General features: G+C 52.0%; 2 protein-coding genes across 3 annotated transcripts in view; both read left to right on the top strand.

The window, feature by feature from the left end:
- The window catches only part of LOC144152594 (uncharacterized), a 175170-nt gene that overhangs the window by 61625 nt on the left and 101344 nt on the right, over nt 1-12201 (top strand). The gene's annotated exons all lie outside the window — the stretch shown is intronic.
- On the top strand, nt 10114-11843 carry LOC144152056 (uncharacterized). The gene has a single exon (XM_077683254.1). It carries the CDS (start codon nt 10399-10401, stop codon nt 11746-11748), a length of 1350 nt encoding a protein of 449 aa, XP_077539380.1. The 5' UTR covers nt 10114-10398; the 3' UTR covers nt 11749-11843.

The raw sequence follows: 12201 nt of genomic DNA, 5'->3' as shown, positions 1-12201 counted from the left end.
TGTTTATACTATGTAAGTGTACTGTGGTGTTATATTTACGTTTGTGCGTATGAAATTATTTCTGTTAGTTTGTTGTTGTTCTTGATCACACCGTTTTTGGGAACATTTTTTTTTCTTCTCTCAATCTCCTGTCTTATTTTTTCGAGCCTGGAAGTGTCTTGTGTGCTATCGCTGCCACCTTGTGTGTAGGGCCTCAGGCCTCGTCAAGCTACTGAATGAGCAGCTTTTTGTATGAGGTCCGTTTTTCGACTGTGGAAAATAAAAAAAAAAAACATTCTGATTCTGATTCTGATTCTAAAATTCGATTGTGGCTAACAGTTTACTGCATCATTGTTGACGCAAACGCGCAGGGCTTACTTTCATACTTCGCATTTATCCCATCTGTTATTCTTGAATTTGTACAATAATAATGAAGCTCACACTAACGCATTAGACATGAAAGGGGCGAAGCTGTACGCAACATTCACCACCGTCATGAAGGTTTAAGTCCACGATTGCAGACGATTTGCTTCTTCTTCGCTGGCGCATGGACATTTACTTCATGATTGTTGCTATACGTGTTAGGTTGTTACATTGTTTTGGAAGTGATAATCATTGGACATCACCTTGGAGTGGCGTACGTTATAATGTATCTTTCTCGTTCCGAGCAACTGTTAAGATTACGGCGAACGCTAGGGTCTTTCTTGTTCCGAGCAAGTGTAGCCACGGTCACGGCGAATGTTAAATTTTTTTGGCCAATCTTGGCCAATATCTCTAAGTGGGTATGCTTGGTTTGACAAACATTCTCTGGGGACGCTGCGCGGTCGCCCCGAGGCACGCAAACATGAGCTCTCGGCATTGTCTTGGTTTTTCCTAACTTCTGGGAGGTCGCTGAAATGCGCAGGGGACGGTGGGAGGTCGTCGCGAGGCACGCACACGGCAGCGCTAGGTATTGGCTTGGTTTGTTAACTGCCGCGCGGTCCCCACGGGGCCCGATCAACAGTTTCTTGGTATTTTAGACTGCTGCCACGAAACATTACGGTCTGCTAAGGAGCTAAAGACCCCACGTGACATGCCCGCTTGTCCGTCGTGATCACAGTGCTCCTAATAGTTCCCCGTAGAGAGAGAGAGAGAATAAACGTTTATTTAAATCATCAGGGGGGATTGTACTGAAGCTTGAAGGAGGCGTCCTCAGTCCAGGATGCCTTGAGCGCGGGCAGCATCGACAGACCTTTGAGCCAGCCGAAGCTGGTCGTCCATGCTGGTGCTCGCCAAGGCACTCTCCCAAAGCTCGGCAGTAGAAAGTTGCAGGTTGGGAGGAATCAGTGGGTATTAGTCACAACCTGCGACCATATGGCGTAGCGTTCCGGGTTCTCCGCAAAATCGGTTCTGTCGGTTGAAAAGGTGAAGCCGGATAGGATGGAGGAATGTATTTGTCTCGAGAGCGCGTAAATGACGTTCGTGCTCTCGGGGTAGAGATTTGTGGTTGAGAGCGAGTATCTGACGCGACAGCCTGTAGTGCTGCGTGATCTCGGCGTAAGAGGTCAAGTGCTGCATGCGCTCGTGTTCGGCGACGCTGCTCTCGGAGCCTGCTCGGTGGGTCAATTCTCGAGCGATGGCATCCGCCGCCTCGTTTCCAGGGATACCGTGATGTGCCGGAGCCCATACAATCCTGATTAGCCTCTTCAGGGGCTGCTCCTGGATTATGCGTAGAGTTGTTGTGTGAAAGCGTCCCCTAGCGAAATTCCGACAAGCCTGCTGCGAGTCAGTGACAATGACCGCTGCATTAGTTTGTACGATGGCGAGGGCGATTGCCACTTCCTCTTCTTGTGTAGTATTGTCGAGAGGCTGCAACGGTGCTTGTTTTCGACGACTACGGTGTAAACCGTTACTGACCTATCCGGATAAGACGCCGCGCCTGTATACGCCGTTGTTGGTTGATTGCCGTAGATCTTGTATATGGCTTTTGCTCTGGCTTCCCTCCTGTCGACGTGGTACACGTGGTGCATATTATAGGGAAGGGGTTTACCGTGATGTTTTTACGGCTTCGTGCGGTAGGTTTCCCGTGAGTGCAAGTGCGTGGTCGAGTGGAGCCTAGAGCCTCAGGCGTGAGAGGATCGCCCTCCTCGTTTCCGTAACCCCCAGCCTCACTCTTTGGTTAGTTAGATCAGCCTCAATTCGCTCCTGGGCAGTGTTATGAATGCCGAGCCGAAGAAGTCTTTCGGTAGAGGTGGAGACCGGAAGTCCGAGTGCTTGTATATATGCCTTGCAGATCATCGTGTTGACCTTCTCTGTCTCGGTGATGTTGTGCAGAGCACGTATATAATCCTCGACACGACAAAGGCCTGGACGAGCCGAATCAGGTCCACCTCTCCCAAGCCAGGGGTTTTCGTGGCGATCCGGCTTATCATATGTGTCACCTGATCGGTCACTGTCTTGAGTTTGGCAATGAGTAGTGTGTTGGTCTCGTTTGCTTGAAAGGTCATTCAGAGAACCTTTATAGGCTGAGATGGAGAAATGGTGTGGCCATCCAACTTGAGGCAGATAGTGGGTATACCTGGGACATGTTTCTGTCTGGCGAAACGACTAGAGCAGAGGCCGCACGACTTCGCATACTCGCTTACCACATCCGCTGCTTCTTGTAAGCTATCCCGCATTGCCCCAATTGAGCCCGTGGACGTCCAGATGGTAATGTCATCCACGTATAGGTCATGCCCGATCCCCGGGATGTTGTTGAGAACAGGCGGAAGCCCAACGAGGGCAATGCTAAACAGCAGGGGAGAAAGCACTGCTCCCTGAGCGTACCGCAACCTCCCAGGAGGAATGGGTTTGTGGAGGTATCACCCATTTTCATGATAGCTTTCCTGCCGGAAAGGAAGGCCCACACGTATCTGTATGTGCGCTCGCCGCATCCAAGTGCGTTCAGGTTCTGCAGGATCTTTGTTCACATGGTTATTGGAGCGATTATGGAGCGATTTCGGGTTCCGAGGATTCTGGAAACTCATGACGAGGATGGCCATACCTTGCTTTTGGGTTTGTGGTGCACCGATCTTGGCTCTTGTTTCTTGGGGAAGACCAAACTCTGGCAACGCTCCTTGAAGCCGCCGGATCGCACGGTGAACGGGAGTGTTCACAAGAGGAGGCTTCGAAGGGCTCGCGTCGCGGCTCTTCGATGGCGTTCGATGCATGGGTTAGGAGTACTCAGCACCTCCAGCAGTTTGTCACGTAGACAAAGATGAATAGACCTAATGAAACTGATTTATTTGGGGTGCACTTAGGCATGCAGAGAAGAGAACAAAAAGTAACATTGCTCGCTGCTTGCGTCTCATACACAACCCACGCGCCCAGCGTCTTCGCCAACCTCCGTCCCGCACGTGGTGGGCAAGTCCACTTCGAGATCATGCGAGAGGTGGCCGGGTGTGGAACCCATAGATCGTGCGTCGCAGAACACCGCCGTCTGCCTCTGGAACCAGCTTAGCTTTGGGGCATTTGGTGATTTGGCGAGCATGCATATATATATATATACATATATATATATATATTGTAGTGGGGTTTATTTAGACAGCCAAGGAACCGAGGGGCTCAAGCGACGGAGACCGAAGGAGCTCGAGGAGCCGAAGAAGCAGGGGCAGCCAGAACTGAATTCGATCACGCTGCGTATGCTGCGCACTTGATGCGTGGGGATTGTCCGTGGGGATTTCCCTGCTTCAGCTTGAATTTCAGCCTGAACTTTAATCCCTTGACCCGGACCTCTCTTCTTCGTTACAATCACCCCCGGGTGACAAGGAGCCATCCTGGCGACTTCATGGCGAGGGCGAGACGATGGGCTCGTGGTAGGGCTTCAAACGGTTGGCGTGGACAGTCTCGCGGCCACGGCGACGAAGGTCGTCAGATGGTGTGAGCGGCTCGACGACGTAGTTTACCGGTGATGCGCGCTCTATGATGCGATATGGGCCATGATATTTGGCGAGGAACTTCGAAGACAGGCCAGGTGTTGTGAGCGGTATCCATAGCCAAACAAGAGATCCAGGGGGGAAAGAGGGCGGAGATGACCCACCAAGGTCATGTTGGTACTTTTGGCGACTTTGTTCACTGGACGTGAAGGCACGAGCTAACTGGCGACATTCTTCAGCGTGTCGCGCTATCTCGGAGACGGGCTTGCCTTCCGAGGCATCGGGGCTGTATGGGAGGATGGCGTCCATGGTGCATGAGGGCTCGCGTCCGTAAAGAAGGAAAAAGGGAGAAAACCCGGTGGTGGTTTGCGTTGCGGTATTATACGCGAAAGTCACGAATGGAAGCACCACGTCCCAGTTAGAGTGGTCGGAAGCTATGTACATGGCAAGCATGTCACCAAGCGTGCGATTGAATCGTTCCGTCAAACCATTTGTCTGCGGGTGGTAGGCAGTACACGTCCGGTGAACGATCTTGCACTCACTGAGGAGAGCTTCCAGGACTTCGGATAGAAATACTCGTCCTCTGTCGCTCAGAAGCTCCTTGGGGGAACCATGACGTAGGATGAAGTGATGAAGAAGGAACAGGGCGACGTCGCGTGCCGTAGCGCTGGGAAGCGCGGACGTTTCCGCGTAGCGCGTAAGGTGGTCTACGGCGACAATAATCCACCTGTTCCCAGAAGGCGTGAATGGTAAAGGTCCGTAAAGGTCAATTCCAACCCGGTCAAAGGGGCGTGAAGGGCACGGTAGAGGTTGCAAATCTGCTTCAGGCTTTGGATGGGGTTGCTTGCGTCGTTGGCAGGCCTCACAGCCACGGATGTACTTGCGCACAAAACTATACATTCCCTTCCAGTAATACCGCTGACGAAGCCTAGTGTAAGTTTTCAAGACGCCAGCGTGGGCGGATTGGGGGTCAGCGTGGAAAGCTGCACATATTTCGGCTCGTAGATGGCGTGGTATTACGAGCAGCCATTTCCTTCCGCAGGTCATATAATTGCGACGGTTTAGAAGACCCTCCCGCACAGCGAAATGAGCTGCTTGCCGTCGTAGTGCTCGAGGTTGGGAGGTGGCCGTCGGGGCGGTAAGGTACTTTATAATAGAAGAGACCCAAGGGTCTTGTTGCTGGTGAAGGGTCAGGTCAGTAAGCGTGAGCGCAGAGACGATGGACTCCGGTGAATCGGGGCACGTCGTCGAATCTGGCAGAGGCGAGCGAGATAGGGCATCGGCGTCAGAGTGTTTGCGCCCTGATCTGTAAACGACGCGAATGTCGTATTCTTGAATACGTAGGGCCCAACCTGCAAGCCGTCCCGTGGGGTCTTTGAGAGACGACAACCAACATAGGGCGTGGTGGTCGGTAACAACGTCGAATGCGCGGCCGTATAAGTAAGGCCGGAATTTTCCCAAGGCCCAAACAATGGCCAAGCACTCTTTTTCCGTTACGGAATAATTGGACTCCGCTTTCGTGAGGGTCCGGCTGGCATATGGAACGACGTATTCCGGGTAGCCAGACTTCCGCTGTGCGAGAACAGCACCGAGGCCGACACCACTGGCGTCCGTGTGCACTTCGGTTGGGGCGCTGAGGTCGTGGTGGCGCAAAATGGGTGGTGATGTCAGCAAGCGCCGTAAAGTAGAAAAAGCCTCGTCACAGTTTGGCGACCACGAAGTTATTCCATTGTCGCTGCCGAGTAGTCTTGTTAGGGGCGCTATGATGGAAGCGAAATTTCGGACAAACCGGCGGAAATAGGAGCAGAGGCCAATGAAGCTGCGGAGGGCCTTGAGTGATGTCGGCTTGGGAAACTCCGCGACTGCCTGCAGCTTGTCCGGGTCAGGTAGAACACCCTCCTTGGACACCACATGGCCTAAGATTGTCAATTTTTGGGCCCCGAAACGACATTTTTTCAAGTTTAGCTGTAGTCCAGCGGCCGTCAGGCAGGTCAGAATTTGTTTGAGCCGGATGAGGTGTGTCTCGAAATCTGGAGAAAACACGACAACATCGTCTAAATAACAGAGACACGTGTTCCACTTGAGACCTCTTAAGATGTTGTCCATCATCCGTTCAAACGTTTCGGGCGCGTTGCAACGGCCAAATGGCATTACATTAAACTCATATAAGCCGTCAGGAGTAACAAAGGCTGTTTTCGGTCGGTCAGATTCGGCCATCGGAACCTGCCAATAACCGGATCGCAAATCTAATGAAGAGAAAAATTCCGCACCGTGCAAGCAGTCAAGGGCATCGTCAATGCGGGGCAAAGGGTAGACATCTTTGCGGGTCACCTTGTTAAGCCTCCGATAGTCAACGCAAAAACGTATGGAGCGTCTTTTTCAGTGACGAGCACTACCGGCGATGACCACGGGCTTCGCGACGGTCGGATGACACCTCGCCGAAGCATGTCTTCCACTTGCTCACCAATGACGTGGCGTTCAGACGGTGATACGCGATACGGACGCTGGCACAAAGGTGGCTGTGCGCCAGTGTCGATGTGATGGGCGACAGTTGACGTACGGCCCAAGGCAGTATGGTTCGAGTCAAAGGACGAATGGAAGGCGCTTTGCAGTGCGAGCAATTGTGTTCGCTGCGTTAAGGTCAAGCTGCTGTCTAACGAAGAGGCGAAAGCGTCGGCCGGTAGCGGATGGACATGGCAGGACGGAGTGGTGAGAGCGTTGATGTCCAGGGCAGATGTACTGAATTCGGCATCGTCGAAGCAGAGAATGGAGGCTATGGGTTCAATATTGCCGAGGGATTCGCCGCACAGCAAACTCAAAGGGCAGGGGGTCGGATTCGTAATCCACATTGACGTGCCGCCAGACTGGAGCTCCAAAACGGCGAAAGGAAGGGGTAGGTTTTTCCGGCGGAGGAATACTTCGGAAGGAGTAAACAGAACCGTGTCATCGGAGATAGAGTAGCAAGACAGAGGTACAAGAATAGAGCTGTACGGCGGAATATGAGCGTCTTCGGAGATGATGATTTTGTCGCTGGAAGAGGACGAACCGGAAACATCGCACAAAGTCTCATATTGAGCAGATAACTCGACCTCGGCACGGGCACAATCGACGATCGCGTGATGGCGAGACAGGAAATCCCAGCCCAGGATAATGTCGTGGGAACACGAGGCCAGGACGACGAGCTCAATGGGGTAAATGGCGTCCTGAATAATTACACGCGCTGTACACGTCGCATTAGGTTCGATTTGTTCAGCGCTTGCGGTACGAAGCGAAAGGCCTGTGAGGGGTGTGGTAACTTTTTTCAATAAGCGACAAAGTTTTTCACTTATGACAGAAATAGCGGCTCCTGTATCTACGAGGGCGACTGTGCGTATACCGTCAATTGTTACGTCGATGACCAAAATGTTACGTGGCGGAAGGACACAGATGAGACGAATGATGCGATGGAGTGAAGCGATCTATTCACATTATATAGAGTGCGTCCATGACAGAGCTCGCGCAAGGTTCGCGCCAGGAACTTCGTCGTCGTCGTCGTCATCATCGTTGTTTCAAGGAGCTGTCAGGCATTGTCCACCTTAGTCCCGTAACACCACCCCCCGGTTCGAGGACGACCGACCCGGTCGTGGCCGAGGCAACGCGAGGATTGCGATGAGAATGAGCGATGCGATGACAAGGTACAGTGAAGATGTGCCTGCCGCCACCGATGACGATGCACGTGATGATGCCTGGCCCCGCAAAAGCGATGTCTTGAAGACAGCGCGGACCGTCGGAGGAACTCGAACCACGAAGGACGAGAGGGCTGGGGACGCGGCTTCTATTCTTTTGGTCTCGGCATGTAGCGGCTCGTCTTCTTCGGCTGGTCACGGGCTGGGGTCACGGGGCAGGGGACGTGGTCGAATGCTCGTCGCGGTGGGCTGGGGCTGCCCGACACGGCCGATGTTTCCTCGACGATTCCGCCCGGGCCGAGACGATGCGATGTGGAGGCCAGGATGGGGATGACACCGCACACTCCACCAAAATGTAGTGGGGTTTATTTAGACAGCCAAGGAACCGAGGGGCTCAAGCGATGGAGACTGAAGGAGCTCGAGGAGCCGAAAAAGCAGGGGCAGCCAGAACTGAACTCGATCACGCTGCGTATGCTGCGCACTTGATGCGTGGGGATTGTCCGTGGGGATTGCCCTGCTTCAGCTTGAATTTCGGCCTGAACTTTAATCCCTTGACCCGGACCTCTCTTCTTCGTTACAATATATATATATATATATACCACCCTCAAGCGTCAGATACAGTTGTAGTAAATATAAATACCCCAGAAAGTGAAGGAGAACACAGTCGCCTAGATAGCCGAATTGGTAAGGTATTAGAGATCTAATCGAAAGGCGTGGGTTCAGTCCCAACTCTGGGGGCGTGTTTTTCTTCCTTTCTTTCTCACGTAATAATAATAAAAAAATATTCTAACTGCACTAACGGTAAAAAATAGTCTAACCAGTCCCCTATGCCTTCTTTGTTGTAGACTGCCGGCATTTCTTTCTGCATATATATATATATATATATATATATATATATATATAGGGAGTAGTAGAACTTTGAAGATGGTAGAGAACACAAGAGAAGAAAAACTTCGAACAAGGTAAAAGCACGATTGTGGCCTACGTTTCAGCAAAGAGAACTTGCTTTCCTCAGGGCAATCTCTCGCCTGGCAGGCAGGGTTTATATAGGGGTAGGACCCCAGGTGAAAGGAGAGGGAAAGATGGAAGGGAAATTGAGCAAGCTGATTGGTTTCGGAGTGTGTCGGGGGAGAGATTGAGGGGCCAAGAAGGTTGTCTAGTTTAAGCCGCGAAGTAGGTCACACGGAAGTCAGCTGGTGGTTGATATTCGTGGAATTTTCGGACAGAAAGGACGAGAGGGTGCTTATTGACACGCCGCGGGGTATAGGAAAAGGATCTCAGAACCGCCTGAAGCAGACCAGGCGGTGAGGGTGGGGTCCTTATCAGAAACTATCTGCAAGCCTCAGGTCAAAAGAAAAGATAGAGACGGGGGAAAACTAACTAGGTCAAGAAAAAAAATAAAAAAGGAGAAAAAACAGGGAGGGAAACCACATAAACCCACACACAAAAGAAAAAGCAATGGCCCAGCAGCTGAAATGGCACGTGTCACCCACGGCAACATTCCTGGTGCAGGCCTGTCCTGAAACTCAAAAACGAAAAGATAAAGTTAGAGGGACGTACGGGGCACAAGACCACGCGGAGTAAAAAAAAAGAGAAATTAAATAAATAAAATTGAATTCCAAAAGCAAAGGTTGGAGGCACGAGGGCGAGTATTAAGCTAGACACTAAGGAATGAAAAAAAAAAAGGAAAAAGAAATTAGGTGACCAGGTACAGAGCAGAGTGACCGTTCACTCTGCTCTGTACCTGGTCACCTAATTTCTTTTTCCTTTTTTTTTTTTCATTCCTTAGTGTCTAGCTTAATACTCGCCCTCGTGCCTCCAACCTTTGCTTTTGGAATTCAATTTTATTTATTTAATTTCTCTTTTTTTTTTACTCCGCGTGGTCTTGTGCCCCGTACGTCACTCTAACTTTATCTTTTCGTTTTTGAGTTTCAGGACAGGCCTGTACCAGGAATGTTGCCGTGGGTGACACGTGCCATTTCAGCTGCCGGGCCATTGCTTTTTCTTTTGTGTGTGGGTTTATGTGGTTTCCCTCCCTGTTTTTTCTCCTTTTTTATTTTTTTTCTTGACCTAGTTAGTTTTCCCCCGTCTCTATCTTTTCTTTTGACCTGAGGCTTGGAGATAGTTTCTGATAAGGACCCCACCCTCACCGCCTGGTCTGCTTCCGGCGGTTCTGAGATCCTTTTCCTATACCCCGCGGCGTGTCAATAAGCACCCTCTCATCCTTTCTGTCCGAAAATTCCACGAATATCAACCACCAGCTGACTTCCGTGTGACCTACTTCGCGGCTTAAACTAGACAACCTTCTTGGCCCCTCAATCTCTCCCCCGACACACTCCGAAACCAATCAGCTTGCTCAATTTCCCTTCCATATTTCCCTCTCCTTTCACCTGGGGTCCTACCCCTATATAAACCCTGCCTGCCAGGCGAGAGATTGCCCTGAGGAAAGCAAGTTCTCTTTGCTGAAACGTAGGCCACAATCGTGCTTTTACCTTGTTCGAAGTTTTTCTTCTCTTGTATATATATATATATATATATATATATATATATATATATATATATATATATATATATATTGTAAAGGAGATGAATGGTACAGGCGCTAGTGAACGAAACGCGATAGTGCGCCAGACTCCGCAGCCGCGAAAGCAGCATCGACAGTGACAACAAAACGAAAACCACCGACGACGAAGACGACAGGCGCGCGTCTGTGAACCCGCTCCATCTTGGATAACGGTCATTAAAGGCCTTTCGTCAGCTACCTTGCGTTGAGCAATACATCCCCTTAGAATTGGTGGAGGTTGCTGTGGTCCTGACCTCTCTCTACACTGGAACTCCGCTCCCGGACGCTCCCCAGCACCATGGCTCCTCCTCGCGAGACTGAGCCCCCGGCTGCACCTCCTTCGACGACCATCATCTGTTCCGGTTCCTTTCGTCAGCGGGATCCCCCATTCTTCAATGGCCAAGACGAGCAGGACGTGGAAGACTGGCTCGCCACGTACGACAGAGTAAGCGCCCACAACAACTGGGGTGACAACGTGAAGCGGAACAACGTGGAATTTTACCTCACCGGTACGGCCGAGCTTTGGTATGGCAACCACGGAAAGCAATACCCCACGTGGTCGGAATTCAAATCGAGGTTTTCGGAACACTTCGGTCGCCCTTCAGTGCGGAAGCTTCATGCAGAGCAGCGCTTGCGAGAGCGAGCGCAGCAGCCCGGTGAGAGCTTCCTCAGTTACATCGAGGAAGTTGTGGATTTGTGCAGGAGGGTGAGCGCCACGATGAGCGACGAGAACACAATTAAGCACATCCTCAAAGGCATTTCAGATGACGCCTTTCAAATGCTGCTGGCGAAGAATCCCCAAACGGTCACCGACGTCATCAACCTGTGCCAGAGCTATGACGAGCTCAGGAGACAGCGAGCTCTTACACGGCGATCTGTTGGCCCGGATGTGTCGAGCTTAACTGCTGGTAGCGACAACACTCTGTCTCCGCGCATTCAGCAGTTCATCCGGGAAGAAGGTGCCCGTCAGCTTTCCCTAGTTCCCTTCACACCGACGTCTGACGCCACCCTTGCCCCTTCGTTTAGAAGTGCTATCCAGCAGCAGGTGGCCGATACCATTCCATGCTCCCGCCAACACGCACCTGTGACCGCTTCGCTGATCGGTGCCGGCATCGCGCAACCCACACCACCTGCTGTTACGCCCACGTACGTGACCCCTGTGCAAACACTACCTGTTGCCGGACCTCTAACCTACGCCGACGCCATCTCCAGGCCCTTTGCCGAAACCGTCACAAGTCAGCCAATCTTCCCGGTCATGCCGCAACAGCCCACAGAGCTCACAGGAAGACCAACGTATCCCAGCTACCTGCCGATGCCGCCTGTGTTGCAGAGGCCGCCACGCGTACGGCTTGACCCGTCATCTTCGACCACCGCTTGGCGCACGCCGGACAATCGCCCAATCTGCTTTGTTTGCTTAACTCCCGGACACGTGGCGCGTTACTGCCGCCGCGGGGGGATGCCTGCACGGCAGCCTTCTTGGAACGTGCCGTATGTCTCGCCGCAGTCGATGCCTCGTGCTCCGACCACTTTTGCCGAGACGTCTCCGCCCGCCAACTCGCGTGACACCACCAACCGTCACCCATCCCCGCGACGCCGTTCACTTTCGCCGATGCGTCGGCGCCCCTTGCCTCCTGAAGCGGAAAACTAGGCGCCGCAGTTCCGGAGGCAAGAGCTGCGTCATCGTCGAACTGTTCAAGACCTACCTTCTTACCCAATAACGTCGTCGACATTATAATAGACGGAGTCGCCACTCATGCGCTTGTCGACACTGGAGCCGCCGTTTCAGTTATCCGCCTAGAGCTTTGCCGCCGCCTGAGAAAGGTTATGACGCCGCATTTTGGACCACCCTTACGTACTGCTTCAGCACGTTCGATCGAACCAGTCGGTACGTGTACTGCCCGGGTGTTCATCCAGGACGTTATGTACATTGTTCAGTTCATTGCCCTCTCTTCATGCTCACATGACGTCATCCTGGGATGGGATTTCCTCTCCCGGCACAACGCTATCATTGACTGCGCCCGAGCCGAAGTTGAGTTGTTTTCGCCCCTTGATATACCATCAGAAATTTCTCCAACACCACTTTCCGTGAAAGTTTCTGTCG

This window comes from Haemaphysalis longicornis, unplaced genomic scaffold (assembly GCF_048455015.1).
Source record: "Haemaphysalis longicornis isolate Haplotype H1 unplaced genomic scaffold, Haemaphysalis longicornis Haplotype H1 scaffold_9, whole genome shotgun sequence".
NCBI lineage: Eukaryota > Metazoa > Arthropoda > Arachnida > Ixodida > Ixodidae > Haemaphysalis > Haemaphysalis longicornis.
Note: the sequence above shows the minus strand (reverse complement) of the source record. Positions and strands in the feature narration are given on the sequence as shown.